Raw genomic sequence first — 26,105 nt, forward strand, 5'->3', positions numbered from 1 at the left:
CTGGACACACCTCATCTTTCTGCTCAGGGTCACACACTACATGCGAGCTGCTCCACCGCTAGTTCTTCCTGAATGCTTTATTAATGTTCATTAGTGTTTTCTTGAGAAGTTTGATAGTCTTACTGGTATGACAGTCAGATTCTAATCTAAAGCTCTGCTCAGTTATTAATCCTTGATAGAAATGAAGATACTTTTCATGATCCTTTGTTGCTGAGACCCAACACCTCATCTCTCTTTGAGCCCAGAGCATAGCCCTGAGGTTACCAAGGGTCTGAACATGTGTACACACAAACACACACACAAACACAAACACACAATCAGTATTCAGAAGACAGTTTTTAATGCAGAGCTGACATTCACGGACTCTTCCTTTAATCCTCAAATTTTCAGCAGCTTCATTAGCGCTTCACTAAGAGATCAATAAACCTCACATTCATCTGTTTAATCATCTGATCTTCAACGGCGTCTGACACTCATGTCACGATTCACTTCTTATCCTTCACTTTTAAACTTCTTTCGTAGACACCCTCGTCTATTCTCAGTCCAGTGACTGGCTTACTGGTGCGAGCTGAACACAAATCATCACAATGTGTTATGAAAAGAAGAAAGTGATAGAATTAAATACAGACTCTACTGAATTGAGTCGTGTCCTCGAGAATATCTCAGAAATCACCAAGAATAACTCTCAAAGTTAAAGTCTGAGAAACGTTAGGAAAGTGGGTGTGTGTCAAGGGACAAGGTAGAGACAGAGAATGTGTGTGTGTCCTGAATGCGATTTATCATTTAGTGATCATCAGTGAAATGGAGGTAAATAGACTCTAGTGGTTGCCACAACAACTGCTGAGACTAATCATGCCAGATTTGCATGAAGTGATGGAACAGATGAGTGGAGCAGATGACTTGTGCCTTCACTTCATCTCTCTCTCTCTCTGTATTGATTTGAAAACTTTATGCCATGCTCACACATTTGTCAAACTGCAGAAAGTGTGTAAGGACGTTGTGTAGTAAAGTAGCAGGTTGAAGTGGATTTACAGCAGAGGCGAGTCGATGTGTTTCAGCTCTCTGGACGATGGACTGGAGCGAGCTCACTGCCGCTGCCGAGACACAATAAATAACCGGGTTCCAGTCACCAGGACCAAAAACACATTAAAAAAATGGCAGGAACACAAAGCTGTTATACCATCATCACTTTGGATCAAGGTTGTGTTTCCATAGTAATTCTACTCTGTTGCCATGGCAGGTTTGCCATTTTACAGAAGAAAAGAACTTTATGGAATATTCTGTGAGATTCCTTAATAATCCCCGATGCTCTGAAACTCCACAGCAGAGCTCAGAATGAAGAGAAGCGAAGAGCTCACACACGAGCAGAACAATACACTTCCACATTAATTGCACACACACACTTTGAAAAGAGGTCAGAAGTGCAGGAGTGTGTGAGATGAATGTTGGAGGATGGTGATCATCTGGAGACACGTTTCCACCCTCACACTTTTCCTGTCACAGCTTTTGTCTTCATCCAGAAATCAACCTACAATTCCACACAGCTGTGAAAGGCATCATCCCTCACACACACACACGCACACACACAAAACATGTGTGTGTATGTACAGCCGAGAGCTAGAACATGTACATCCCTTCATCTAGTGCTGAAAATAAAGCACAAAAATACACACACTAAACATTCCAGCAGTTCCGCAACTCTTCATTACGCTCAAAAGTTTGTATCCTCTTTGAGATGCACGAGTTGTTTAAATGTTTCAAATTAAGGAGTCTAATGCCTTAAAACAGCCGTGTGTTTGCTTTGTTATGCTTTAATTAAAAGGATGAAGTGTAAAAGTTCACACTGGGTTGTGCGATGTTTTAAAAATCTTACTCCATCATTTTATTCTCAGAGCCACGACATGACCATGACCCTGATGTTCATCATCGAACAAACATGACTGATCTATGAAGATTAAATAAAGTTAATTCAGTATGACACATCCAGATTCTGTAGATTTTTACTATAATTATTAAAATATTAAAGTGACTGTCCCCAGAACAGGACAAAAAGGTACATAGGAAAATAAACCAAATCTTACACTGAGTTCATGAACAAAATGTATTATATTAGTTTATATTATTATATTAACACAAATGCAGTGTACATGTGTATACATAAGCACACAAATTGTGTAGACGTGAATACACATGTAGCGTAGATGTAAAAACATGTCATGTAGGCATGTTGTGTAAATGTAAGCGCACGTTGTGTAGACGTAAACACGTGTAGATGTAAAAAATGTTGTGTAGACAAACACACATGTTGTGTAGATGAAAGCACGTGTAGATGTAAAAAATGTTGTGTAGACAAACACACATGTGTAGACGAAAACACGTGTAGATGTAAAAAACGTTGTGTAGACACAAACACATTGTGTAGATGTAAACACATGTTGTGTAGATGTAAAAAAAAAAACACTTTGTGTAGACATGAACACACATGTTGTGTAGAAGTAAACACATGATGACGTACTTCTAGTCACTGTAACCCAAAAGCAGCCACTGGTATTACAGTCTGCAAAGAGACGTCAGAAAAAAACTTTTCAGTAATGCTCTGTGTGGGTGTGCGAATGTCAACAGCACTTGCGTTTCTCTCTGTTAGATTCCTGCATTAATAATAAATCGACTCAGGAATAAAAAATAAAATAAAAAAAAGGACGGGAAAAACACACATAGAGAAACATTAAGCCAGCATCCTAAAACCATCATAGTGTTAATTCATCTGAACTGGAAAACAACGCAGCAGTGATAACAGTGCAGGAAATGTGGAAAAAATGTGCCATTTAGACTATTAGCTTCCAATTAGCATAGACATGCAAATGTATGAGGTCCGTGAAGCATGTTAGTGTCATTACCATTTAAATCAGATTTTATGAAAGCTGTATTCTCTGCACTGACATTTTGCCTAAATCAGAACATTCAGTATGAGCAGCGTGTTGATGGTATTAGAACTCTTGGTTTGGATGTCTCCCAAAAACACACTTCACACCAACCACATAAACCAGAGTGAAAGAGTCTGATATTATTCTATAATTCAGAACCTCTATCTGATTATTGGACAAAAGGGTAACGTTTCCATAAAAAGAAAAGATCAGAAAAAAAAAACATCTAGACAAAAATATACCTCCAGTTCTGCCTCAAGTGAATCTCAATCAAGCACACAACAAGGCCAGGTCAAGAGAGATAGAGAGAATTAAAAAAAAACAAAGGTAGGAAAACAGAGCACTGACATGCTGCAGAGAGAACGTCGTCTCTCTCCTACCTGGTGCAGGTGAACTCGCACTTTGTTGATGGCCTTTAGCCAGCGGAGGCGGGACGAGGCGATGGGAGGAGAATCGATTTTGAAGGAACTAAATGGAAAAAAAAAAGTTAGACTTGAGGGCAAGCTGTGTAGGAGGCAACTGAAAACAAAAGCAACACAGTGTTAGGAGCTCAGACTGCAAATCTAAAATTATTACTAAATTCTTCAACGGCATAGTGACAAAATACAAATATCACAGTAGTTATGAATTCAACATCTTAAAGATTTTTAATTTTAGGCATAGTGATTCAGTGTCACATTGTCATTCAGCAGCCGAGTCATGAAGAAAGTCTGGGTACATGGTGACTGACAGGAACCACAGCCAATCAGAAGAGACAGAGGGATACAATACAGCAAACAGTAGACGCATAGACGACACCAGAGAGGGGCTAGCAGGTGCTTCAGCATCCCCAAGAAAGAACAAAGCTCCCCTATAGCACCACTAAACTTTTGTTTTCTTAAATAAATAATATAAAGACTGTGTTTAAATTAATCATTTAGTTAATAATTAAAAAGAACAAATGAAATAAAGTAAAAACATTTTTTCAGTTGCAGCTACACTGGCATAGACGTAATATCATTACATTTTATTTGAAAATTGGAGCGGTTTCTTGTGCCAAATAATGGACCTCGTAATTCTAATTCAGATTTCGCTTCTAGTAAAACTGAGAATATAAACATACCTCAGCTCGAGGTACAGAACTGTTGAGATGTTGATTGTTCGGATTGTTGTAATTGTGGCGTGAAACTGCAACTTAGCATTTCTGGCCATAAATACTCGAAGAGCGAAGGCCCTATCATTAAGTAGTATCTTGTAAATATAAACCAGTGCAATAGATGTTTGTTGTATTGCCATTGACTGAATTTCTGAAGTGTTCAGGATATGCGATGTCTAAGCGACATGTCCATGCAAAGTCATTTTATTTTGTAATCTGAGTGCTTCTTTAATATCATAAAATTAAAAGAATAAAACCGATTAAAAACATAAGCCCAAGACCTATTTTGCTAATATAAATTGTAATGGCTCAGCTCCCCCTGTAAATAACCGCCCAAGAGAAGATGTAATATTTATTTGTTAGTGTAAAATGATTGGAATATGTACTGTTAGCTTGTAAAGCTGATGTGATAGAGAGCTCACGATAGAGCAATATGGAGAAGCTGAACAAACATCACTATTTTAAACTCTGATATATTGACAAGAGTGAGTCGAGTGTCTGTGTCTTTTAATCCTCAGGTCAGGGTTTTAGTGAGCACGTTAAAAATATCTTGATTCTATGTTTACTCGACAGTAACTGCACACTGGATATAACAACATATCAGTACAGTTTCAAAACAAAAATGTATTCAGCTTTGAATTATATTAAACAGGTTGAAATATTCAATTTGTACTTCTGTCTGCAGTTAGAAGGCAAAAAAATCCCTCAAACCACCTTTTAAATATAACAAAAGCAGCAATTAGCAAGAGCTAATCAGACATTGTTATTCTACATGATTACATCGTACCTCTCCGACTGGGCAGGAAGGACGTTCTCTTTACTTGGCTCTTGTGAATTTGTTCGTGTCTCTCTTTCACCCTTCTCTAGCTCCTGTGAGGACAGTCGAGGATGAGTGGTGACAAGAGGTCGGATCTGGCTCTCTGGGTCATTTCTCTCCTCTGGTTCAGAGCTGAACTGGGAACTTGCCTGGCTCAGGTTACCAGATGAGCCAAACCGAGAGCTGTCCACTGGGCTGAACACACACACACACACGGAGGGTCACATAATCTAATGAGCAGAGTTAGTCGACATGAATGTTCATAATTGTATTCATAACCAACAGAGACCTGCTTCTGTCTGAACTATGTATTAGTTCAAGCCTACATGCACCTGCTTAATTGACTGGAATCTGATCAATTACACTGTTTTAAATATAGAAAAGAGCTCAGATAGTTTGGTGCTTTGCTGAGGCTTGCAGGGCTCCGTGGGATGATTCTGGATGAGTAAGGGAAAAGAACTAGCCAAGTTGAGGTCAACATAGGGATATAAACACCAGAATTAATACACAGTAAACCAAGCTATTAAGGTTTGTGCATCACTTTTTTTACCTTCTAGAAAAACATCAAGAAGATTTTGAGACTCTGCCACATTTGCACTTTATGCCTTAGTGAGACCTGTACCGTCATCTGCTCTGTTTAACCATGAAGATTTACTATCCTTGGGGTTTTGCTGAAATTACCTTTGCTATTACCTTTTCTCCACGTCTACAGCGTAGCCTATAACTCTCTGACTTTCCCTGCATAAATCTCCTAGCATTCATTTGATGTAAACAAACTGGCTGGAGGTAATGGAATATTTCAGGCTGACTGAAAGGAAAGAAACGATCCACCCATATATTCAAAGCTAATATATAAAAATGCTGGCATGGTTCATGCATTGCGCCTCTATCAACGCCACTCAGTCTGGGCCTCAGGCAGCAGACTTTCTGTGCATACTTGTGGGTTTATACATTTTTCAGGTTGAGCTTAGCATGAAAACAAATACTATTAATGTATTATATTAATAGTCCAAAATATATTCTAAAATATATTCTTGTTTAAGACGATCATTTTAAATATGGTCGGTTACCCTTTTTTTACTGTTTGCTAGATTACTATAGAAAATAATGCAATTCAATCAACATCAACTTCAAACATGGCAGCAATACTCAAGGGGAGAGACTCGGGGAGTCAACATACATCAAACTACAGCACAGGGAAGTGGAGGAGGTGGAGATAGAGGGTAGGTCTCACAGCACGGTATGGTAAACAGTCTCAGCACAGCTATATATAATTTTCCTACTAGCCTTCTGCTATGCTTATTCTTCAGTGGACTCTCTGGTAGCTGTCCCATGGCATGATCTGTAGCATTCTTATCCTTCTGTGTCAGAAATGGATCAGCTTCATCTTTATTTTCCTCTGCAGTTTTGGACATATCCTGCTTTACTCTTAACAGACTTTCTAGACTTGAGTCAAAACTTTGCTGTTTATCTGAAGCGGTGTCATCTGGTTCCTCTGTATCGATGGAATCTGGACTCTCTGTGACATCTGATTCGATTGATAATATTTCTATATCTAGTTCTTTAATGTCATTTTTGTTTTCTACCTGTGTGGTTACAGCTGTAGAAGGTGTCTGATAAGCTGCTGTGCTTTGCAACGGAAAGCCTAATTTCTTCCCAAACATGGATGGAGCAGACATGTGTTCTTCCTTTAGAAGGGATGACTTCTCTTCTTTAAAGAGGCCAGCAGAAAATCCTTTGAGGCTTGCAAACAAACCTCCTGAGTCAGGTGGTTGCTGAGGCAGCTTTATTTCAGTCGAAGAACTAAAATAAGAACTAAAAGGTTTTGCCGTCTCAGAAGCACCTGACAGTAAACCTCCAAAGGATGGTGCCGGCAAGTCAAATAAGCTCTTAGTGGTAGGTGAAGATGGATGTTTCTCCTGAGGGGTAACCTCATCAGTGGGGATTAGAGATGTTATTGCTACATTAGATTCCTCCTCCAAGACACCTTCCTCAGATTCTTTATAGTTAACAGACATTTCTGTGATCTCTATGCCACTAATTCTTGACTCTTCAACAGTTTCAACATCAGACCTTTCACAGACTTTCACTAGTTCCAGCCCCAATGCCACTGCTTCAGGTTCTCTAACTGTACCTGACTCCTTGCCAACGGAACATCTTGGGTTGTTAATGTTTTTTGCTCCTTCATGGTCCTCATTCTTGAACTTGCTTGCCTCCATTGAGGATTTAGTTTCCTCCGGCCTAGCAGCATTCTTAGACTTTAATAAACCAAAGAAATCACCCGTTAGGGTCTCTGTGGAGAGGCCAGCAGAAAGGTTAGTGTGCAGGTTGAAAAATGAGGTCTTTTGTTGTTCCTGAGTGCTTATACCTCGAGTCGGCTGGAATTTGAATAATGAAGGCTGGGATGATGTGAAGAAACTGGAGGTTGCTGGCTTGCTGGAGGCACTCGGTCCAGAGAACATAGACATGAATCCAGAAAATGCAGATGACTCAGGTGGGCTAGTTGGTTTAAAGGGGCCTTGCTTTTCAAGTTTTAGTTGGCCAGGAGACTCTACCATTCTTGGTTTAGGTTTGTCAAGCAATCCAATCATTTCTGGTAGTGCATGTGGCTGTGACTGAGTAATCACAGCAGACAATGGTTCTGAAACCATTTGAGCTGGCATATTGGTTACTTGTTTTTCAGCTGTTTCTTTATCTTCAACTTGGCTTGGTAGAGAAGGAACCAGCTTATCACAGAGGTCATTTTTAGGCAACTCTGTATGGTCTATGTCTGCTTCGGACCACCGTTTCTCTGATTCATCCTGGTTTTGTGTTTCTTTACTGTTCCTTGATTCTTCCAATTTCTCTGGAATTTCATCAGTTTCAGTTGGGCTCTTACTATCCACAACTTCTCTGTCCTGTGATAACTCCAGTGTTGATGGCATTGCAACAGTATGATTTACATAATCCACAGGTTTGTTCTGAGGTAACTCTACTTCTATAGTTTCATTGAATTCATCTTCCTTTTCTGATTCTAAAGATTTCTCATACTTCTCGGCTTCTGGTATTTCTGCAGAGTAAGCATGGCTATCAATTTCTTTTCTTGTATCCAATTTCAGTCCTTCAGTAAGATTTTGCTCATTTTTCTCAGTTGTTTGGGCATGGATGACATCAAATGTTAAGGTTTTTTCTTCAGTAATTATGTAAATTTCTTGATTTTGAATAACATTAACAGAGTCATCAGCGTCAGATTCTAAATATTGTTGTTTTTCTTGTGTTTGATGTTCCACAGTCTTATTTTTAGTTTCTGAGTCCACGATTATTTGAGCATGCAGAACTTCGTATGTTGCTGTTGTTTTCTTTTCAGAAATCTTACAATCCTCTAGATTTATCATAACATGAGAAGATTTCATTTCAGTTTCAGTACTGATTTTGTCATGATTTGCATTAGATTCAAATATACCTAGGTTTTTAGGAAGATCCTGTTCAATTTCTTTGGGTTTGCCTTGTAATGATTTAACATACTTGATTTCACAATTTACAGAAGTAGGTTCCCTGGATATGTCATGAAGTTGTGTAGTGGCTTTATCTTCAGCTACAGGTTCACCTGGTCTTTTATCATCCATGAAGGACAAAAGGCCAAAATCCCTTATTTTCTGTTTGTCTGATGTGCCTCCAAGAGAGAATACAGAAGAAACTTTAAACAGACTTTCTGAGTCAGATGATGCTGTCCCACCAAACTTAGAAAACAGACCTTTTCCTGGTGGCTCGTTATTGGAACATTTTGGATCAGTTTGTGTTGGGAACGACTGAGCACTGCTCCCACCAAACATGGAGAACAAGCTAGAGCCAGTGTTATCTTTGGGTGTGGATGAACCAGATAGGATACCACCAAGAATTGAAGCTCCTGAAGCAGGTGGTTTTGGTGTTGCTACACTAGCAAGTGTTTGCTGGTTCAATGAACCACTGAACATAGAAAATAATCCTTTTCCTGGTGACTCCTTGGGTGGTTGTCCTCTGGGTGGAAGGCCTACAGTAGAAAATCCTCTCAGGGCTGTTCCTGAGGAATTTGTTGACCCAGGGCTTGGGACTCCCCTATGGTCATATCCAGGTGTTCCAACTGGACCTGACACAAACTGTTCTTTTGCATCAAATCCAGGTGCACACCTTGGGCCCAGTCCTGATGGACCACAAAAGCCTAGTGTTTGTTGAACATTGCGTCCACTGAACATAGAAAACAATTTCTTTGCAGGTACTTCTTCTGATGCCGATGAAGCTTGGCTTTGCTGAGGACTAGCACCACTGAACACTGAGAACAGATTAATGCCTGTTGATTCTTTGGTGGTGGAGGTTACTGGAAGGATGCCACCAAATACTGATGATCCAATTTGAGTCTGTGAAGAGGCACTAGAGGGCCCTCCAAGCAATGATAAGGTAACTTTGCCAGACTGCTCCTCGAGAACAGCAGTGGGTTGTAATGTGCTTTCCATTGATAACACATCTGTACTTAAAAACTGATCTTCTGGGGATGATAATTTGTATAATCTAGCCTGTACACTTTCATGCTCCTTGGACATATCAGATATGTCACCAAAATCACTGGGCCCTTTTTCATTTTCAGGATTTATCAATTCTTTAGTCAAATGTTCCTTACTATGCGAAAGACATTCTTTCATAAAAACAGAAGAGACTTCAACATCATCCTCCTTCATGGGTTTTGATATTTCTGAAGTATTAGGACTGAGTTTTTGGTCCTTGAGTGCTGAATTCTCTTTATTTTCAGGTGATTTATCTAGCTCAGGGGACATAATGTCTGTCATTGGGGGAGTAGTTTCAAATGAAAAAAATTCTTTATTTTGAGATATCAACACTTCACCAGATTTAATTAAGATGGAGTCCTCCTTTCCTGCTGATGGACATGCTATATTATGTGAAGTAAAATCCTGGACCAGTAATGAACCAGATTCATGTTTCTGTGTTAAAGAAATAAATCTGTTAACTGAGACATGCATGTTACTCTCTAAGGCCTCTGTGGAGGCTACTGGAATAATTATTGCGCTTGAACCTATTTGATTTTCATCAATTTGTGAAGTGTGTTCCTCAGTGACAGACACAACTGCTTCACATGTTTCGAACAAAATGGAATGCTGCTTTGTGTCTTCACCATTCACACAAGCATCATCTCCAGTTCCATGCATGCACACTGTCTCTTCATCATTAGGACAGCCATCATCTGGCTTTAGTGTAATCTGAGGGATCAGCATCTGTCTGGAACGCAGTCTAGTAAAATGTAAAGTTCTCTCTTTTATTTCAGTAGGTGAAACTGCATCAAAACATGGAATCTCCTCAAGGAATAACATCTCAGATAAAATAGATCCAAGAGTGGATTGCTTCTGAGAGAAAATGTCTGCGTCAGTTTGTGTACCTTCACTGATATCTTGCTTTGTAACAAGCTCTACAGCCTGAACACACTCCTGTAAATTGTAGGATTCTAAACAGGTTTTACATTGATCATCAGTTGGGATAATCTGCTCGGGAACATGGGTAACATGGATGTTGTTACAAGTTTCTACTGAAGTCAAACTATTCCATGTTTTATTTTTTGAAGCATATGAAATCAAAGAAGATTCACAGTTTGTTTTGCTCACCAATAAGTCTGCTTCCTTATCTGGTATCTTAGGCTGATCAAGCAATACAGAAGATGGCTCCTGAGACTCCATTTCTACATCTGTTATAATAATAGTGGGTGCCTTGGAGACATGCCTGGGTAGGTTACTCTGCTGATAAACTGGATTTTGTCTTTGCAATAATGGTGAGATTTGTCTATCAAGAACACTTCCTGGGGTAGGAGAACAACACTGTTTGCCATGTGGGGAAACAGTGGTAGGTGGGGCAATTTGTGTGATATTTTGAAGCACTGTGGATGAACATTCCATAGGAGATGATGTTGGAGATGGTTCTGTAGTTGGAGATAATGAAGTTAGTGGTGGTTCCATGGGTAGATTTTCAACATGTCCTAAAAACTGAAGAGGTTCAACAGGAGTGCATGGAGAACATCCAACAGGAATACATACAGGAGACTCAACAGAAATATGTGATGTTTCTTTATGCATTGGACTTGAAGTAGGCAGAGACAGCGGAAGAGATTCATCAGGCTGACATGCTTTAGGCTTTACTGTATGCACTGAACTATTCATGGGAGTTTGAGAATAATATCCTGGGCTTGGTTGAGGCAAAGGCTGTGAAAATCTGATTGTGGTTGTTGCAACACATCCTGGATTTGAAAGAATCTTAACAGAGCTGTATGTCATAGAGGGCTCTGCTGTGTGTGCTGCACTTGGAAGTGGTACTCCTATGGAGTTTATGACATCAAACTTTGAAATCAAACCTTTAGCTAATCCAGTGATGTTTTCAGTTTCAATTAAAGTTTGTCTGGAAGATAACAGAGTTTCGGGAACTGTATTTATGGCAAACAGAGGTTTCTTTTCTGGCTCAACCGAAGAACCATTAAAGGTCAAGCCTGATTGCACTAAGGAGACTTCAGATGTTACGTTAACTTGGGACATATCTTGTCTAAATACCTGTTCACTGGTGCAAGGCGTCATATCTGTTGGCAATGCAGGAAAACTCTTGCACACATTACTGTACTCTTGTCCATGACTAGTTACGGAGGACACATCCTGTCCAGATAAAATGGTATCTACTGAGGTACAGACAGAAGCTTTGTTTGTGTTTAAGACATGAGGTATTTCTGATACACAAGTTGGTGAATTAAGAATAGGAACCCAGCTTTGAATGGTGTTTTCTCTCAAACTTTGCACTGTTGATTGTTTGATGAGACCTTTGGATCTGGAGACTGCCCATGATCTGTTACATTCAGTCACCTGGTTAAACAGACCATCATGTTGCATACATTTTGGAATATTTAAAGGGTGTCTTGTAAAGTCTGACCCTTGCATTTCAGTAGGATTTTTTTGCTGAGTCTTAAATGTGGACAGAGAATTAGTATCAGGTCTGCACACAGAACTGCCATCTGAGATAACACTTTCTTCAAGACTAAGGTTCTTATTTGTGAGCTGTGCATTTTGAAAAGAACATTCAATAGCGTTCTTTTGTTCAACAGAAAATGCAAACAAAGGTTTGGTAAGAATATTTAACCCAGCCACGTTGAAATTATTTTCCTTTGCTGTTCTTCTAAAATTTGTTGATGTATTCTGAGTAATGTATGGTTTTTGTCTACCAAGAGCCCAGAGATTATATTGCTCTGTTGTGCAGATTAGCATCTCATCTGTTGCCAAAGATGATAATGTGCATTGACTAGGAAGGAAAGAATTTGTTGTTATTGAGAGGTCTTTGATCCCAGAAATTTGTGTCTTTGCATCCAGGGCAACTGTCAAATCAATAATTGGTGCATGATTTTTTTGGTTAGTTGTCTTTAGTCTTTGTTGAGACTTGAATTTATTACTTGATGTACCCTCTTTCATCTTAGAGAAATCCATTATCTGCCCGTCCTGCGTATTGAATAGATCATTGCACTGAGGATGTGGATCTTTAACTGATAAGTCCTTTGGCTTACTCTGGGCTGTCAATTCTCCACTGTGATTCAACAACGGATAAAAAAGTCTATTACTGTGGTAAGTGGATGTCTGCAGATACAAACGTGTGTCTGCTGTATGATGTCCATTGTTTAGTAATTTCTCAGTCTGTAACTGATTTTGAGACACTTCAGGAGCTGAAATGGCTTTAGCAATTAAGGGCATGCCAACCAAATCTTTGTTACTATTCACATTTTTTGTCTGAACAAGAGCCATTACTTTGCCAGGTGACATTTCAATAATTCTTCCCGCCGCTTTGTCAGGTTCCTTAATTGCTGTAGATAGAGACATATCAAGAGTGTTTTTCATTGAGTTTGCAGGTGCTGAAGGAATATTAGTTAGTTGTGAGCCTGAAGACCTTGATCTTGATGCTAAAGAGACTGTACAAGGTAATGTTTGGTCAAACAGAATTTGCTTTTTCCATTGGTTCTTATTGAACTCTCTCTGCAAAGTTTCAGGTTTTGTGGGTTGTTCTTTAGTGTTTACCGTTGATGGTACACCAACCAACCTTTGTAATGCTTGAACATCATTCTTGGAGTTTGTTTTTTCAATTTTGTCCATTCCAGAGTAGCTTGTTTGATTTAAATCCTTCGAAGACAGATCTAATGACAAAGCTATACCGAATGAAGGTCCTTTGGTATTAAACAAGGGGTTGTTTTTCACCAAGGGCATAATCTCTAAAGATGATGGGTTGCCAGCTGGTTTTAAAAACATGCCCAGAGATGTTTTCAGATCCATATTTGCTTGAGTCAGTGCAGATGGCATTTTGTATTCTTTTGCATTTTGTCTTGAATACTGACTGACTGTTTCTATAGACTGATCATTTCTGATCATTGTCCTTACCTGAGGTGCTGCTGGATGCTGCTTGATTATTGTAGCTTGCGAGTGATATCTTCTAAGTGATGGTTTTTCTTTGGTTACCAGAGAGTCTACAACCAAAGATATCCCACCACAGTCCTCAATTAAACCAGAAGTTGACCTTGATCTTCTCCTTACAAGTGCTACTGCTTCATCTGAAGAGACAGTTGTTTCCTCAGCTGGTTTTGAACACATATCTAATGTGTTCTTAATGGAATTTGCTGGAGCTGATGCATTCTGATATGACTGAGAAAAATGTGCCGACAAATGTACGTTCCTGTTGTAATCAGGTTGGTGTCTGCACAGGACAGAGCTTACTCCTGAAGTTTCTGTGTTAAATTGTAGAGGTAGAACTTCCCCAATCATGATTTTTTGTTGTGTCTTAATTTGTTTTACCTGTACAGTAGATGGATCCACAATCAAAGGTAACCCAAAAGAACCATCATTAATATCTGCAATTGAGGTCCTTCTGCTCTTTACAAGAGGCGTAACCTGGGTTTCAGCAGTTGTCTTGTCCAAAGGTTTAACTACTGGTGCTAAAGACATATCTAAGGTATTTCTGACTAAGTTTGCAGGTGCAGTGTTCTTACAAGACTGAGAAGTTGTTGGAATTCTTTTTATGGATTCCTTTATTTCAGGGTTTTTAGGCTGTGATGATAAAGTTCCTTGAGGTGTGGTTACAATTACATCTTTTTGGTCTTGACCATTATCAGTTTTCGATCCAGTAAAATTTGGAGACACCTTTGGGGATGTATTGATAGATTTTCTGCCGGAGATTTCAGGTGTTGTGCTTACTTTAGAACATTGAATCGAAACTTGCCTGACAAGCTTGGATGCTTTACTAGGTGATGAAGATGTGTGGTGATCAGTCCTATACTTAGAATTCTTAGAACTTGATGGTCCTGAATCTGGTGGACAGAACTTTGTGGAAGGAGGAGCAGAAACAGTCCTTGGAGGTACTTCAGGTATAAACGGGAGAGGTATGGCAAGTTCCAGTGCTGGAAATGTCATATTTATTTCTTCACCCTCTTCTTTAATCTCGACAGTCAGATCAATTCCTACATCCTCACTTGCATCACATGTCCACTGATGTTTCTGTCTAACTTTCTTCAACCTGTCTTTTGTGAAGTCAAGTATACCATCAATTTTGGTGTCATTATTAGATAAATCTGGCAATAGGTGCAGAGTATTGCTACTTGAGCATTTCACTTTGTTTCTTATTGATTCAGAAAAGTCTAAAGGTATATTTCTCATAAGAGAGTCTAGTGCTTGCTTTGGTCTATTATAAAGTAAATTTTGTGGTGGTGGTAAGGGTCGTTTTTTATGACAAGCAGCATCTGTTGGTGTTTCTGGATGTGATCTGGTTGAGCTGGTAGATGCTTTAGAGGCTATTGGAACATCTGCAAGTTTCATTAGAGAATGGTGAGTCTGTGGAACAATTTTAGAATCTGACAATTTACTGTTTTGTACTATAGTGTCAGAGATCACAGAGATTTTAGAGGATTCAGGCTCATTCCTCCCTATTTTTATTTTTTGTAGTGTTTTGTAAACACTCAAATCAGCAGGATGCTCTGCCTGTCCACATATGGAATCTTGAAGCATTTCAGAAAAACATTCAAGATTCATATTCATAATTGTATTACCTTTTTCAAAGGCTGAAGACAAATCAACAGGAGAACTGGAAGCACCCGCTTGACTATTACAAGGAGCCCAAATTTCATCTTCACTGAACAATGGTATCTTAAACCCACAAAGCGTTGTCTTTGGTTTATCTTTTTTCTGCAGGATATTTGAGATATTCTCTGCAATCTCCTCTAAATCATGTCTATTCTCCTGGGTAGCATATGCATAGAGGTGCTTTCCACTCTGGTCAGTTAGCAATGAATATATATATTCCTCATCTGCATAAATATAATATCCACAATCACCAGCCTCATCTGGCCACCACATTCCTTGCTCCAACAGTGAAAGCCATTGCTGATACCATTCTGGATCCTCAAAGATCATTTCATCGTCTGTATCACTAATGGTTGCAGAAAAGCTACTGAGGTCAACTGCACCTGCTGTCAAATCTATGGGACCATTTTTGACTGTAAGTCGTTTAATAAATTTTGAGATATCAAACTGTGGCTTCAAAGTGCCATTCTGAACAAGTTTGCCATATATCTTACAGTCAAAATGTGACTGCCTGCATGTTGAATTTGCTGGAATTCTTTTTGAGTGTTTCTCAATGCATTTGTTTCTGCTTGTTTGATTACTAAAATTATTCACATTATCACAACTTTCCCAACATTCATTGCTCTTGACACTCATGTCAAATACAATATCATCCTCTGTATCAGCCTGTGGAAGTCGTTTTTTAAATGATGAGCTCTCTATATTCTGCCAGGGATATGAAGGTATGTGAAATTGCCTGTGATCCATAGTTTTCAAGTTCCACCATTCAGGCTCCTGCATGACTGTTTCATGATTGATTGATGATGCAGCCTCTTGAAATCCTGTATAATACTCTTGCGCTTGTGCTTCCAAGGCTTCTAATAAGGCATAATCATTCAGCTGTTGCCAAAGAAGGGCCTCTATGAGACATTGCTGTTCATACAGTTCTGGTGAAACTATACCATGCTCAGCAAATAAATTTAACAGATCCTGATATCCATATTCAGTGGCTGTGCCATATAAGAGTCTTTGGACGTCCTCTAGGTACAGCTGAGTAGACTTCACTGCTGGATGCAGTGTTAAAGGTTTCTCACTCTGAGTGCTAGTTTTTGCATCTGAAATACTGATGCTAGAAAAGTTCTCTTTAGTCTGTTTATGGAATATCTGATCAAAGAAGCCCTTTTCTGATTCCTTAGTTATTGCCATCTTACTAATTTCACCAGTCTCTGATTTAAAAACTCCAGCAGTCATACCCTGTCCAGCACTGAAATTGTCTTTTGGTTCATTTGTCTCCTTTAATGTAGATAAGTTGTTGTCCTCTGTCCCTGTAACAAACAATCCTGCCAGAAAACCTTTCTGAAATGGTGCTTTTTGGTCCTTTTTGGTTTCATTACCCCCATCATGAGTGGACTCTTGCTCAATTGGTTTAGCTCTTTGAATCTGTGGACGATTCTGACCAAGTTTACGTTCTTGATGTTGCTGTGGTTTCTGATCTGAAAGAATGTTGCAATCGGACTTATCTTCAGTCATTAAAGAAATTTTGTTGAAAAATCCAGACAAAATTCCACTTTCTTGAACATTGCACCCTTTTGAGTCTATCTTGTTAGGTGTCTGGGAATTTGATTGAGACTCTCCCTGTTGTAATTCTTCTGATGTATCCATCTTTAAAATACTAGACAAAAGACCTCCTGGTTGGCTTTTCTCCTGTGCTGCTCCTGATGATGGTGGTGCCATTGGAGCTTGTTGAGCCTCTCTATTAGATTGCTGATGTAATCCAATTGAGGGATCTTTCTGTTCAGCAGAGAATTTTTTAGAGGCTGTGGTTACTGTACTTGTTTTGAAAACCTCAGTTTGGAGTTGACTTGCTGGAGGTGATTGTTTTCCTTGTACAGGATGTCCTGACCTACATGTTTGTTGATTGGATGAACCTTCAGCCACATGATGTTGAGGTGGGGCATCGGTGGAAGTCAATTTGTTAAATAGACCAGAAAACAGACCTCCCTGTTGTGACTCGGGTGCTGCAGCTGGCTGTACTGGGATCTGATGTTGCCTCTGTAAGGTCTGTCTGTTGCCCTGCTGCTGTTGCTGCTGATTTATTTGTGTTTCTGAAGGAGCTTTTTGCTCTTGTGAAGGGGGCTTGTTGGTGGAAAACAGCCCTGAAATAAGACCAGAAGACGGTTGTGTGGCTGTATTTTGATTCGGGTCTGACTGGCTGGACTGAGAAGCCGTGTCTACAATCTTATTGAACAAACTGGAAATAATTCCAGCTGATTTGTTTGGCTGTGCCTCTGCAGTAACATTCTGGGAAGATACCTGGCTACCACTATTGACTTCTGAAGTGCTAATTCCAAATAAACCAGAAAGAAAGCTTCCTTGTTCAGCAGAAACAGGTTGTTGTGATGACTTGTTAACAGCTGGGAGATTGGATTGCTGAACAGTACTCTCAGCTACAGATATTTTGTTCAGAAATCCTGAGAGTATTCCTCCTGTTGCAGAAGATTCTGCTGACTTTTGATTGGGCTGAATGCCTGTACCACTTGGCAGTTGTGTACTTGATTGAGCCAGTACACTTTCTGTTAATTTCAAGATTCCACCAAATAGCCCTCCTGATTGGGGTGGAACTGGTGCTGCATTACTCTGAGTAGTTGGTTGCTTATGATTTGGCTGCTGAACACCAGAGTTTCCTGGCTGTACTTGCTGTTGACCAGGAACTACATTCCCATTGGCACTAGCATTTTCACTACCTGATAATTTAAAGAATCCTGATAAGAGACCTCCTGGATGAGCTGGAGGTGTAGCTGTTTGAGATGGTGGTTGGTTTGACCCTTGAGTGGTTGCTGGCTTCAATAAAGCTTGACTGTGTTGTTGGGCAGGGGTAGCTGGAGAACTTGAAATAGCATCACTACCCAATTTAAAAAACCCAGACAAAGGCCAACTACTTTGTGGAAGTGCAGTAGTATCAGTGGATGCAGAGTCCTTACTTATAGCAGTCTTACTACATTCATTGCCTTCTGATATGAAAATGCCAGAAAATGAATCTTTTCCTTCACTAGAATTATTTTCATCATTTATATGAGAAGCACCTGTATACTTTAATTTCAATGAGCTGTCCTCTTCTGATCCCTTGCTAAATAATCCTTCCAGAAAACCTTTCTGTGATGTTGCTTGTTGTTTCTGTGATTTTTTTTGGACACCAGCAGGTGAGGTAGAGCCGAGCTGACTTTCGAAGTTGACAGGTTGCTGTTGAGAACCATCTGGTTTGTTACCTGTGCCAGCATTTTCTGTAGAGGTCATTTTGAAAAGCCCAGAAAATAACCCTTTTGACTGATGTGTGGCAGCTTGTTGAGCCTGGCTCTCATTTGTACTGTTGGTGATCGATGAAAACAGCGTTAAGAGTAGTCCACCTTCTGAAGGCTTATCAGAGGTTTTGTTGCCACCAGACAACACTGCTGGTAGGTCCTGGGGTTTAGACATTGCTTCTTCTTCGGGCTGGGCCTGGTCTTGATGCTCTAATGTATCTGCTTGAGTCACAGTTTTTATACATTGTTCCTCGTTCCCAGCGTCCATCAAGCTTTCAGGAAAAGACTGGACGTCAGACTTTGGTGTTGTATCTTCTTGTACCATTTCTTTTGGCACTGCAGAAGAATCCTCAACTGTTTCAGGTTCCACTACAACAGTTGGTATGTTTATGGTCTCTGTTGGTTTTGATGGCAAGTTTGTAACTGTTTGTGGTTTGGGTGATTCAGTAGGACTCATTTTGAAAAGATTAGAAAACCACCCTGTGTCCGTATTTCCCTTTGGGGCACTCTCCAGGAGAAGAGCACGGCTTAAAAGTGGTGATTTGGTAGAAGCATGGGAAACATGTAGTTTTGAAGTTGTTGCATCTGCACCAACTCCCAATTTCAACAACCCAGAGAGAAGCCCACTCTCTTGTTTTTGTGCTTGAGGAGTGTCAGGATTATCTGAAGAAAATAAGGAAAGCTTTAATTTGTCTCCAATGGTTCCAGTGGCTGGTGCATCTTCCGGTTTAGGGGCTTCGGCAGATTTAAATATTGAAAACACAGAGTGGCCAGATGGACTCTCTGCAGTTTTACTGACAGGGGCAGAGGTTGTTGTCATTAAAGATGTGAGTGACTTTTTAAAAGGGCTGAAGAATCCAGTGTCATCTGCTGTTGTTTGAGCAGTTGGATTTTCTTCTGGTTTATGAGTCATCTCTTTAGGAAGGACATCAGGTATTTCTCCCGAAGACTCGGTTTCTGGTAATAGCTCTACTGATCCACTGCATGATCCTCCACAGGACGACTGATGTTCTGGTTGTGAGGCTGATTGCTCTATTGACAAAGTTTTAGCTTTATCCGTTAATACTTCTTTTGACTCTGTGCTTTCATGAGATTTGTTTGGTGTCTCTGACTGGGTTTCTTCACCTGCATGTTTGTCTCCAAATATCCTGAAGGGACTCAGTCTTCCCAAGGCAGAATCAACCACTGACTGGGGCTGGTTGGTAGTGGATCCCTGAGTCTCAGGACTAGTTGTTGTATCTGCTCCCACCTCACTAACTGGGTGATTGGTCTCTGTGGAGTGAAGAGGCAGAAGTGGTTGCAGGGGGGATTTTTTATCTGCACTCAGCTCTTGATGAGCAGGTGGAACAACAGCAATAGGAGTTGGGCTGCCATTTGATTTTGGTATGTAGGACAATAGTTTAGAAAAGCCTGACTCAGAGTGATGAAGTAAAGGAGAGCATGTTGCCGCTGTTATTGTTGTTGTTGTGGTATCTGTAGTTTCACCTATTGACTTGGCTCCTACAAGTGAACTAAACAAGGAGTTCATAGCATTTTTAACCCCTGTGATTCCCTGTTCCTCTGCAGTTTCATCCTTTACCTCATCTGGTTCGATATCTCTCTGTTTTTCCTTGTCAAACATCTTGGATTTGTCTTTAGACTTGTGCATTTCTTCATACTTACTAATCTCCTCCTCTCGTCCAGCAAGATATTCAGTTACTGTATCAACAATTCTCTGCAGTTCATTCATTGTGTCAGTATAATGGTCTCTTTGTCTTCTAACTGAGGAAACATCAAGTGAAACTCGAGTACTAAGATTTCCACTTAACTCATAATAACCATGTGCCTGTTCACCATAAGATGAAATATTTTTCCTGCTGTTGTAGTAACTGTCATTTTCACATTGTGTATCCGCCTCGATTACTGCATCTAAACCCTGCTCAGATCCAATAGAAAACAGAACTTCTGATCCTTCTGACTCATACTCACTCCTTCTCCTCATCCTAGCTTCCTCCTTCTCACGATAGATTGCATAGTTCTCCAGAATGTCACCAATATGCATTTTTGCCCACATTCTTGTCTTGTACAGAAGATTTTCTTTATATGACTCTTGGTTTTCCTCCTGTTGAAGCTTCCTAACTGATGGAATGAAGGATATCTCTGGAGGAGATGTTTCCTCCTCAAAGCTTCCTGCTTCTTTACAGAGCAGGCTGAACTCTCTACTTCCCACATCAGGTGTTTTCTTTTCAGAGGTTCCGGTCTCATCCTTGTCGTTAGACTCAGGAGACGTCACCTCACACTCCACAGTCTGATAAAACTGCTTCCTCTTACACTCTGGATTGCTCATCATCCGATAAATTTCACTTTTTATTACATCATCATCATCATCATCCCATGTTTTCTGTTCTGAATCCAGATAGTCATCTAAGATGTTGTCAGTGAGGTTGTATTTAGTCTCCCAGTCCTCCACACCCATGCCTGAATCAACAGGTATGATCCTCACCCCAGCTCTACTGCTCGGATGTCTTGTGTTCCAGGTAAAAACAGGACGCAGAAAAGGAACGTAAGAAAATAAAAATGCAAAGAAAAGAAAGTGTTAGAGACAAAACATAAGACAAAACCAATAACGGACTTATTAAAGAAAGTAAAGAAAGAAGTAAAAAAAAAAAAAAAGGAAGAAAACATAACATTAATGTTAGCCATTTTGAATTAAAAAAAAAATGTGTGGAATCAGAAATTATGAAAAAGCAAACAGAATGTACTGTAGGTTTTAAACAATGGTCCGTGTTTCTTTTTTTTTTTTGATTGCTTAAATTAAAAAAAGAGAAAGGAACTTCATTTAAATTGTTTATATTCCAAGATAACTTAGTCTTCACTTTTCACTTTTTTATACTTTAACATTTTTAAAAGTTTAAACCATAAGCCAATAATTTTACTGAATAATTCATTTTAAAATTTTCTTTATTAGAATTAGAAACAGACTTTTCTGCACTTATAATAAATACCCATCGATCAACGAAACTGGTCTGTATCTGTTGTTTTTTATTTTAAAATATGCTAATTGATGTTTAGAACATACAATAATTACAGAATGATTTTTGCTTTGCTTGTGTTTTACAACTTTCGAATCATTTAGAGGTTAAAATTAATAAAGGATTTTAATTGAGTCGGATGTGTCATGAGCATGCAGCTTGAACAGTAAACATTAAAGTTCACTATCAGCACCTGATGATGTTCTAACATGGATCAGTTTGTGCTTTTTAAAAATAGCAGTCAGGAGACAGAGAAGGAGCACAACAGGAAGGTCCAGGTTCCTAAATCTATCATTAAATATTCTTAAATATTTATTTGCATTTACAGCAGTTGGCAGATGCCCTTATCCAGAGCGATGTACAAAAGTGCTTAAGTTTCTATCATTGAATGCATGAACTCTTAAGATACCATGAGCCTAAATCACTGTTCAAAAAAAAAATATATACTTTCAGAAATATAAATAATGAGGGTTTATTTCTGTCAATTTACAAAATGCAAAGTGAGCAAACAAAAGAAAAATCTAAATCAAATCAGATATTTGGTGTTACTACCTTTTGCCTTCAAATCAGCAACAAGTGATGGCACGGCCCCCACAGAGCCCTGATCTCAACATCATCCAGTGTGTCTGGGATTACATGAAGAGACAGAAGGATGTGAGAAAGACTACATCCACAAAAGATCTGTGTTTAGTTCTCTAAGATGTTTGGGACAACCTACCATCCAAGTTCCTTAAAAAACTGTGTGCAAATGTACCTAGAAGAATTGCTGCTGTTTTGAAGGCAAAGGGTGGTCACATCAAATATTGATTTGATTTAGATTTCTCTTTTGTTCATTCACTGCATTTTGTTCATTCATTCATCTTCTACCGCTTATCCGAACTACCTCGGGTCACGGGGAGCGTCATTGGGCATCAAGGCAGGATACACCCTGGACGGAGTGCCAACCCATCGCAGGGCACACACACACTCATTCACTCACGCACTCACACACTAGGGACAATTTTCCAGAGATGCCAATCAACCTACCATGCATGTCTTTGGACCGGGGGAGGAAACCGGAGTACCCGGAGGAAACCCCCGAGGCACGGGGAGAACATGCAAACTCCCCACACACAAGGTGGAGGCGGGAATCGAACCCCGACTCTGGAGGTGTGAGGCGAACGTGCTAACCACTAAGCCACCGTGCCCCCTGCATTTTGTTCATTTATGAAAATAAATGTTTAACACTTCCATTTTTGAAAGCATTGTTTGTTTACAGCATTTTTTCACACCTGCCTAAAACTTTATATATACTTTATATATACTTTATATACTATATTTACTTATATATATATATACAGGGAGTGCAGAATTATTAGGCAAATGAGTATTTTGACCACATCATCCTCTTTATGCATGTTGTCTTACTCCAAGCTGTATAGGCTCGAAAGCCTACAACCAATTAAGCATATTAGGTGATGTGCATCTCTGTAATGAGAAGGGGTGTGGTCTAATGACATCTACACCCTATATCAGGTGTGCATAATTATTAGGCAACTTCCTTTCCTTTGGCAAAATGGGTCAAAAGAAGGACTTGACAGGCTCCGAAAAGTCAAAAATAGTGAGATATCTTGCAGAGGGATGCAGCACTCTTAAAATTGCCAAGCTTCTGAAGCGTGATCATCGAACAATCAAGCGTTTCATTCAAAATAGTCAACAGGGTCGCAAGAAGCGTGTGGAAAAACCAAGGCGCAAAATAACTGCCCATGAACTGAGAAAAGTCAAGCGTGCAGCTGCCAAGATGCCACTTGCCACCAGTTTTGCCATATTTCAGAGCTGCAACATCACTGGAGTGCCCAAAAGCACAAGGCGTGCAATACTCAGAGACATGGCCAAGGTAAGAAAGGCTGAAAAACGACCACCACTGAACAAGACACACAAGCTGTGTCTAGACTGTGTCTAAACGTCAAGACTGGGCCAAGAAATATCTGAAGACTGATTTTTCTAAGGTTTTATGGACTGATGAAATGAGAGTGAGTCTTGATGGGCCAGATGGATGGGCTCGTGGCTGGATCGGTAAAGGGCAGAGAGCTCCAGTCCGACTGAGACGCCAGCAAGGTGGAGGTGGAGTACTGGTTTGGGCTGGTATCATCAAAGATGAGCTTATGGGGCCTTTTCGGGTTGAGGATGGGGTCAAGCTCAACTCCCAGTCCTACTGCCAGTTTCTGGAAGACACCTTCTTCAAGCAGTGGTACAGGAAGAAGTCTGCATCCTTCAAGAAAAACATGATTTTCATGCAGGACAATGCTCCATCACACGCGTCCAAGTACTCCACAGCGTGGCTGGCAAGAAAGGGTCTAAAAGAAGAAAAACTAATGACATGGCCTCCTTGTTCACCTGATCTGAACCCCATAGAGAACCTGTGGTCCATCATCAAATGTGAGATTTACAAGGAGGGAAAACAGTACACCTCTCTGAAGAGTGTCTGGGAGGCTGTGGTTGCTGCTGCACGCAATGTTGACGGTGAACAGATCAAAACACTGACAGAATCCATGGATGGCAGGCTTTTGAGTGTCCTTGCAAAGAAAGGTGGCTATATTGGTCACTGATTTGTTTTTGTTTTGTTTTTGAATGTCAGAAATGTATATTAGTGAATGTTGAGATGTAATATTGGTTTCACTGGTGAAAATAAATAATTGAAATGGGTATATATTTGTTTTTTGTTAAGTTGCCTAATAATTATGCACAGTAATAGTCACCTGCACACACAGATATCCTCCTAAAATAGCTAAAACTACAAACAAACTAAAAACTACTTCCAAAAATATTCAGCTTTGCTATTAATGAGTTTTTTGGGTTCATTGAGAACATGGTTGTTGTTCAATAATAAAATTAATCCTCAAAAATACAACTTCCCTAATAATTCTGCACTCCCTGTACACACACACACACATACACTGTATATAATACACATACGACAAACAGGGAAGAAAATGCTAGTTGAAATATTTCATATGTTCAACTAGCATATAAACAAAGGACTCTTGCTGGACTCTGTTCATTCTAAACTGTATTGCAGTGGTCTTCTTTAATATTTGGAGTTATAAATATTTGATTTCTTTACTTGATGTTGTGGAACAGCCAGAAAACCCAAAATATCTTCAGTATTTTTACTTTAATAATTAATTCCTAGTTTAGTATGTGCCATGAAAAAAAAAAACAGAATCCTGTCTCTTTTTCCCCATTTTCATTTTGAAATGAAGAAGCAGAGAACACAGCAGACACAGAACCCAAACTGGAAGTTGTGTTTTGTTTCCCTAATAAATTAAAATGTTCCTTCTGAAGTCTGTTTCACATGAAGGTGTTCAGATGTTTTCTTCTCTGAGTGTTGAGTGTTTGTGAATCTCCTGTACCTCTGACTCCTTCCTTCCCTGTAGTCCAGCTCATAGCTGTGCAGTGTCTCGGTTCTGGACTCTTTGGCTGGTGGTCGTGTTCTCCGGCTCACAGGGTACTGGTGGACAGAGGAGTTGGGCTGGGCTGTGGTGTAGTATCGTGGAGGACGGCTGTTGGTCTCGCTGCGGTAGTCACTGTCTCTGTCGTCCACCGCGCTGTCATGATCATCTAGAGCTGGAACCAAACACAGAACTCTGATGTATCCCTCAGGTAGAACAATACATCTATTCAGTAAACACACTGATACACGATAGATGGAGATAAGAGCAGACAATGCGAATGAGGACAGCAAGTACCAGAGGACACACAGACCACAGACGACTAAATCTGACATGCAGATGATGTTGATTATTATCTGTTTGTCAGTGCAAATGTGCAAATGTGGAGCTGTGAAAAAAGAGGAGAACTCTGGGAGTCTTCTGCTTGGCGTTCAATGCTCAGATCTGACACTTATTGAGTCGGAGATGAAGAGACAGATGGTGAATGAGTGGACACAAGAGACATGGGAATTTGGTCTTGCTTGTAAACAAGTGAGAGGAATGAGGAGGGTCAGATGGGTGAATAACAAACTGGTTGCATGTGTTGTGATGGATGGCACACTGAAACACACATTGTAAACTACGTACTCTGCTGCTCACTCCATCCAAAATAAGTCCAGCTGCCTGGATGTGTGAAGGAAAGTCACATAAATAAATCCAGTTCTTTTCTGAGTGTTTATTTTACTTGGACATCATTAGAGTCTAAAAAGGTTTTTACTAATAAACACAAAGCTGGTATAGTAAAAAACTGATAAATGGAGCAGTGTGTTAAACAGCAATGTGCTAAATAATGGCCATATGCCGCCCTCTAGCGTCTGAATAGAGAACTGAGAACAAAACCCAGAATCATTGAAACGTCCATAAGCAAAACATTTCAGACAAAAACATTAACACAAATATTTGCAGGACAGTCAAGATGCTGAATTAAATCTAAACTGCAACATAATACAAAGCTCTAGTGTAAAAACAAACATGTAAGCCAAATCTCTTCCCAAAAGCTAATCATTAATTTGTGTGAACTTTTCAAACAGATAAAATAAGTCTTTACTCACAGCACTGTGAGGGGATGGAAGGCATCGGCAATCCACACTCTTCATCCTGTACGTAATAATACATAAACACACAACACAACGAATCACAACGCAGTAATTCAGCGTCTGCAGCAGGTGCCGACAGAGAGCAGAGAATAAACTCAATGACCTCACAGTGTTATTAAAGTGAAGGCGGATCAGACTGCACTGGACATTTTACACGTTCTGTCATGTAATTCACACTGGTTTTATTACACATTCAGATCCTCAAAAAGATCGACTCTGTGGCCTAAAGGTGTTTCTGGAGACAATAATGTTCTCCCCACAATA

General features: G+C 39.8%; 1 protein-coding gene across 1 annotated transcript in view; it reads right to left on the minus strand.

The window, feature by feature from the left end:
• LOC132855029 (protein unc-13 homolog B-like) overlaps positions 1-26,105 on the minus strand; it is a 61,110-nt gene that overhangs the window by 15,720 nt on the left and 19,285 nt on the right. Inside the window, exons 7-10 of the mRNA XM_060883740.1 lie at positions 25,797-25,842; positions 24,667-24,880; positions 4,847-5,071; positions 3,305-3,392 (exon numbers count right to left, since the gene is read on the minus strand). Of these exons, the coding sequence (XP_060739723.1) occupies positions 3,305-3,392; positions 4,847-5,071; positions 24,667-24,880; positions 25,797-25,842 (573 nt within the window). The remainder of the gene's footprint in view (positions 1-3,304; positions 3,393-4,846; positions 5,072-24,666; positions 24,881-25,796; positions 25,843-26,105) is intronic.

This window comes from Tachysurus vachellii, chromosome 12 (genome assembly GCF_030014155.1).
Source record: "Tachysurus vachellii isolate PV-2020 chromosome 12, HZAU_Pvac_v1, whole genome shotgun sequence".
Lineage (NCBI taxonomy): Eukaryota > Metazoa > Chordata > Actinopteri > Siluriformes > Bagridae > Tachysurus > Tachysurus vachellii.